The sequence below is a fragment of the Pteropus vampyrus genome, unplaced genomic scaffold (genome assembly GCF_000151845.1).
Source record: "Pteropus vampyrus isolate Shadow unplaced genomic scaffold, Pvam_2.0 Scaffold239, whole genome shotgun sequence".
NCBI lineage: Eukaryota > Metazoa > Chordata > Mammalia > Chiroptera > Pteropodidae > Pteropus > Pteropus vampyrus.
The window spans coordinates 361,141-366,939 of NW_011889020.1; the positions used below are offsets into that span (position 1 = coordinate 361,141).

At 60.3% G+C, this 5,799-nt stretch overlaps 1 protein-coding gene across 1 annotated transcript in view; it reads left to right on the forward strand.

The window, feature by feature from the left end:
- NTSR1 (neurotensin receptor 1) overlaps nucleotides 1-5,799 on the forward strand; it is a 28,240-nt gene that overhangs the window by 12,627 nt on the left and 9,814 nt on the right. The window contains exons 2-3 of the mRNA XM_011374132.1: nucleotides 3,601-3,802; nucleotides 5,658-5,748. Coding sequence (XP_011372434.1) covers nucleotides 3,601-3,802; nucleotides 5,658-5,748 — 293 coding nt within the window. The remainder of the gene's footprint in view (nucleotides 1-3,600; nucleotides 3,803-5,657; nucleotides 5,749-5,799) is intronic.

Genomic DNA, 5,799 nt, shown 5'->3' on the forward strand with positions numbered 1-5,799 from the left:
CACTGGGAGCCACCCTTTGAGACAGACTTTGTCACAGCAAGTAAAAGGTCACTGTCATAGCGTGAGATGCTGGTGACCTGGGAGGACCTGGGATGTCCCATGTGGGCCTGGGTCTCCTAAGGCTCCTTCTGTGCCTTCCACCCGCCTGCTCGCTGCCCGCTGCCCGCTGCCCACTGCCCGCTGCCCACCGCCCTGCCAGCTGCCCTCCTCGAGGAGTTTCGAAGCCCCATTTGCTGCTACTCAGCAGGGTCCCGGTGATGTGAACATTCTCATGGGCTTTTCAGCAAACAGATACTTGACAGCACAGCAAGCAAGCCTCGGCCCGCACCCCCGCAGCCGGCCGCCCTGTGCGGACGGCCTCGGCGCGGCTTTGAGAGGCGCTGGTGTGGCGGAAAACACGCCAGCCGTGTCTGTGCCCAGACTGGTTAACGAGCCAAGGCCAGGCCCCCAGGACCCATCTTGGCGCTGCCAAGGGGAGTCCCTCCCCTTTGTGAGGCCACCTCCCCTGGCGGACGTGTTAGGGAGGCCGTCTCCCTAATCCGATCGAGGGTCTTCCAGCAGCCCGGCTGGTGCCAGCACTGCAGGACCGCCAGGAGCAGACAGGATGTTTCTCCAGGGGCTTCTGTTCCTCCAAGTTCAAGCTCAGACTGGCCTCTGCGGCTCTGGCCTCCAGGAGGGAAGGTCTTCCTCGTGGGGGGGCGGGGGGCAGGAACGAGCAGTGTCCTGCAGAAGCTACAGGCTGCCCACCTGCCCTCATCAGAGACAGGAAGACAAGGGCCGAGGGATGGGGCTGGAGCGCAGTGCGTCCGTGGCCCCCACCCCTGGCTGGCTTGGGGAATTCCACCCCCCAGACCCTGCTGGACCTGGCCACTCCACCCGCTCTGCTGGTCACTGTCCGCGGTGCTGAACCCCAAGGCTGCTGAGGTTGGAGCCTTCTGTCCCCTTTCAGAGTCACCAGTGACTCCGGTCCAGCCTCTCCCAGAAATTCCAAGCCAGCGAGGAGCACGGGGACCACGGCGGAGCAGAGGGGGACCAGGGAAGGGGGAGATGGGCAGAGGCTCCACCCTGAGAGGTTGTCGAGCTGAGAAGCATCGTGATTCCGGGGGCGGCTCACACACAAGCACGGCGGGGTCTTCGGAAATGGTCCCGGCACGAAGCCAGCGATTGTTCTTCAGAAGAGCGTGGAATGGGCCGATGACCATCGCAGCAAGAATCCCCTGGCTGACCAGAGGGCCACAAGCAGGACCAGGCTGCATCGGAGTCAGGCCCCCTCCCCTGCCAGGCCAGTCGCACTTGTTTGCAGGCAGCCTGGCCCCGGGCGTCAGGCAGACGTGCTGCTGCCCGTGCGGCGGACCATCTCACCCCGTCTCCCTCACGAAGTGACCGATACTGGGGGACGCACAGCCATAGGAACGTTTGGAGGGCAAGACAGGAATTTCTCCCAGCGCTGAAATAATTCATTTTCTATCACTAAATTTTATAGCAAAATTTGATGGCAACACCTGAATTTCTTTTTCAAAAAAAAATTCCAACTGGGTAATATGTATCTAGCAGCCTCGTCACTGATTTGCATGCTTTGACCTTTGCTCCACCTGAATACTTCTGCCGTGCGAGCTCTGCGTTAGGGTACAAGTTTCCAGGAACTAATTCAGGTTCTCTTAAGGGAAGAAAAGGGATACTTATTTTGCTCAAGAAAAGCTAAGTCCGGGAGTTATGGCTGCAGGCATAGCGGGATCCAGGAGCTGAGGGGATGCCATGGCACTCCCCCGTCACCTGTGCTGGCTTCGATCTTAGGCGGACCCTTCCCGCAAGGTAGGAAAATCGTGCCAAAGGCCACAAAAGCAGCCCCAACCCAGCAGGTCCTTCCTGAAGGAAAGGCGGGCCTTCGTTGGACGAACATGATTGGCACAGTGACGCGTGGCCTGCGTTGATCCGAGAGGCCCCGCCCAGCCCTTTCCGACTGTGCCGATTGGCCGGGCCTGGGCCAGTTGGTGGAGGGGCGGGAAGCTCAGGGCGGCCGTGAGAAGGGACAGTGGACGCTGGACGGGCAGAGACAGCAGGCCCCGAGGGTCCAGCCTCCTGGCTTTGAGGCAGTGGCCCACCTTCCCCTCCCCGGCTCGGACGCCATCTCCCCGCATACGAAGACGTCCCGCCCCCCGCTCTCTGTCCTGTCATCTCTTTGTCATTACACGTCTTCCACGCGTTCCCGGAGCTGCCGAGCTGGCCCCGCGTGTCCCGGCACTGACCCCTCCCTCTGCCTTTCCAGAACTTTCCTGGTTATTCTCAGAGGGCTTTTTTTCCATGTGAATTTTACAATCAGCTGTCTTTCCCCGAGTCACTCTCGCGGTTCACTGGACAAAGGCACCGGCCAGGCCCAGCTGGTCCGTGTCCGTGTCTCTCCCAGAGGCTTCGCACACGGCGGATCGGACATATTCCTCGTCACTGGTTGCCAGGGTGGGGGGCAGGCTGCTCCCCTGTGCCCAGAAGCGGGGGTAGAGTGCAGGGAAGGAGTGCGGGCTGAGCCCCCATCCACGCTGTAAGCCTTGGCAGGAGAAGGCCGGCCCCTAGCTCAGGCATGCCCCCGACCCGGCACCCACTCCGTCCGCTTTGTCTTGGGCTCCAGGCGGGAGGGGCGGGGAAGCCAGGGCAAGGTGCCACCCCCTGGGAAGCCAGCGCTGGTGCCAGCTTCGTCTCCAGGCCGGGAGCCCAGCGTCCAGCCTCTGCCCCCCACACCCAGGACCTCAGGGTCTACGGCCTGGACTTTCAGCTGCGGGAGCCACTGGGGCCGTGCCCCGACCCCACAGCCCGTGGGCTGGCCCGAGAGGTAGCTGCTTTTGCTGCCTGCAGTCAGCAAGCTGTGCTATTTTAAATGTTTTGATGTTTAAAATTTGTGTTGGATACATTCATTCTGTTTAAAGTAGCCTTGGCTGCGGTGACTCACAGGCAATCAGTTTGTCTTCTGGGCCCAGGTCTGGTGTCTCCTGGCGTCCCCCTGTGCCTCCCTGCACCCCAACCTGGCTGGAAGCCCCAGAAACCTCTGAGCTGCTGCTCGGCCCATGTCAGAACCCCATTGTCCTGCAGAATCACCTCTCTGGCCGTGGAACAACCTCCAGTGGGTAAAGGTCAAGTCCAGGTCCAGCCATCTCTGAGCTGGGGACTCAGCCCGTCAGCCTCTCTGAGACTCCGCTTCCCAGATCCTGAGCAACCGTGGAAGCGGGAGGCTCTAACGAGAGGCTCTGAGAGGCGCTTGGCGGGGACCCGGCAGGGTCCTCTGCTCGTGTCCAAACTGACCGCAAGCCAGGCGAGAGGCGCAGGGCCTGGTCACCTTGGGTGGGGCAGGGCTGCCACGCGCTCAGGGACCACATCTGTGGACTCTGTGTCCAGACCCGGGGACGTGGGGCCCGGCCCCTCGCCGCAGCCCAGACCCCTCGGAGCTTGCCCCCATGCTGTCTAGTGGCCGGACCTTGTGCAGAGGGCTCCGAGGGGTCAGGGCCAGGCGGAGGCCCGCCAGGGGCTGGGGCCGGTGTCTGCCCACCGGCCCTGGGGATGGAGCGGCCCCTCACGCGGGGCCTGACGGGCTGCGCTTCTCTGCCTCTGCAGATCAACACCTTCACGTCTTTCCTGTTCCCCATGGTGGCCATCTCCGTCCTCAACACCGTCATCGCCAACAAGCTGACTGTCATGGTCCGCCAGGCGGCCGAGCTGGGCCAGGCGGGCGCAGCCGGGGGCCCGCACGGCGCGTTCAGCATGTCCGTGGAGCCCGGCCGGGTGCAGGCGCTGCGCCATGGAGTCCGGGTGCTACGTACGTAACCGCCGGGCCCTCAGGGTCGGGAGGCAGCAGGGGCCCGCGGGGCAGCGAGCGCTGCACCCCCAAAGCGGCAGAGCGGAGAGATCTGGGCGCTGGGGCGCATCGGGGCCCAGATTCAGTGCTGGCTCCGGCAGGGGTTGGTGCAGCTCTTAGACACGTTCAGTCCCTTATCCATCCACTCGTTCATCCGTCCGCTCACGCGTTCGCTCATTCATTCATTCATCCGTCCATCCCACTCACGCATTCGCTCATTCACTCACCCACTCGACGAGTCTCCTGGGCACCGACTCTGAGTCAGACGGCTCGCAGAGCCAAGGCAGCAGAGGTGGGGTCACCCCTACGTTCCGGTGGGAGCCCAGGCTCCACCAGAGAACGCAGACGTGTACATCACACACATTCAGACAGGGATGAGCACGTGACTAGCCCTGGCAGCCTGGAGGGGCTCTCTGAGGAGGTGACGTCCAGCTGAGATCAGCAGGACTAGGAACCTGTCTCTGCAACAGAGCCGCAGGCCAGGGGGATGGGGCGGGGCACTAGGTGACCAATGCCCCCGGGGCAGGGCGCTCCCGGCCAGGAAGAGGGCTGGAGCCAGGAATGGAATCATGTGTCATCCTTTGTGACTGGCTTGTGTCACTGAGCATAATGTCCTCAAGGTCCATTTGTGCTAGAGCACGTGTCAGAGTTTCTTTCCTTGTTGAGGCTGAGTAATATTCCGTGCGGATACATCCTATTTTGCTTGTTCTTTTATCCGTCACTGGACACCTGGGCGGCTTCCACTTTGCCTGTCGTGCATCACGCTCCTGCGGTGCCCACCCGTCCATTCGAGTCACCGATTCCGATTACGTGGGGCGTTCGCTGCATCACACGACAGTTCTGCTCTTAATGTTTGGAAGGACCGCTACGCCGTTTCTCAAAGTGGACGCACCATCTTACATTCTCGCCAACAGGGGACAAAGTTTTCGGTTTCTCCACATTGTCTTCAGAAACTATTATTTTCTGGTCCGTTTGTTTCTTTTGACGGCGGCCACCCCGATGGGCGTGAGGCGGTACCTTAGGGGTTTGGCCCACATTTCTCAGACGATCAACGGTGTGGAGCATCTTTCCACGGGCTCACTGGCCGTTCGTGTGTCTTCTCATTCCGCTCCTCTGTCCTTTGATACATGTTTTTTCATTTGAATCGTCTGCATTATCCATTGTTTCTTTCGTTGCCTGAGCCTTTGGTGTCATAGCTAAGAAATCATCGCCAAGTGCGATGCTGTGAAGTTTTCGCCCTGTATTTTTTTCTAAGGGTTTTATACGCGTAGTCCTTACATTTAGTTGTTTGATCCGCTTCGAGTTAGTTTTGTATATGGTATAAGATAAGGGTTTAATTCCATCCTTCTGCATGTGGACACCCAGTTCCACAGCACCGTCTGTTGAAAAGACTGCCCCTCCCCTTCCCCCCCGAATGGACTGGGCACCTCACTGGAAACCGCGGGGCCGTCTCTGCGCGGGCTCATCTCCAAGTCCCCTCTCCCAGTCCGTTGATCTATCTATCTTTCTGCCAGCCCCGTGCCGTTTTCATTTCTTTAGTTTTGTAATAAGTTTTGAAATTAAGAAGTTGAAGCCTCCAGCTTTGTTCTTTGTTCTCCAGATTGTTTTGGCTGTTTGGGGCCCCCTGAGATTCCACACGAATTTCAGGACGGGTTCTTCTATTTCTGCGAAAATGTCCTCAGAACCCTGATCGGCAGCGCACTGACTTTGCGGGTCACTCTGGGTGCCGCTGTCGACATCTTAGCGGTGTCGAGTCTTCGGCCCGTGAGTGCAGGACACCTGCTTCACCCCCCTGAGGCCCGTGTCTCTGTCTCAGGCGCCGTGGTCATCGCCTTCGTGGTCTGCTGGCTGCCCTACCACGTGCGGCGGCTCATGTTCTGCTACATTTCAGATGAGCAGTGGACCCCGTGAGTACCGGGGGTGGACGGGGGGCGGGGTGCCAACGGGGAGCGGGTCAG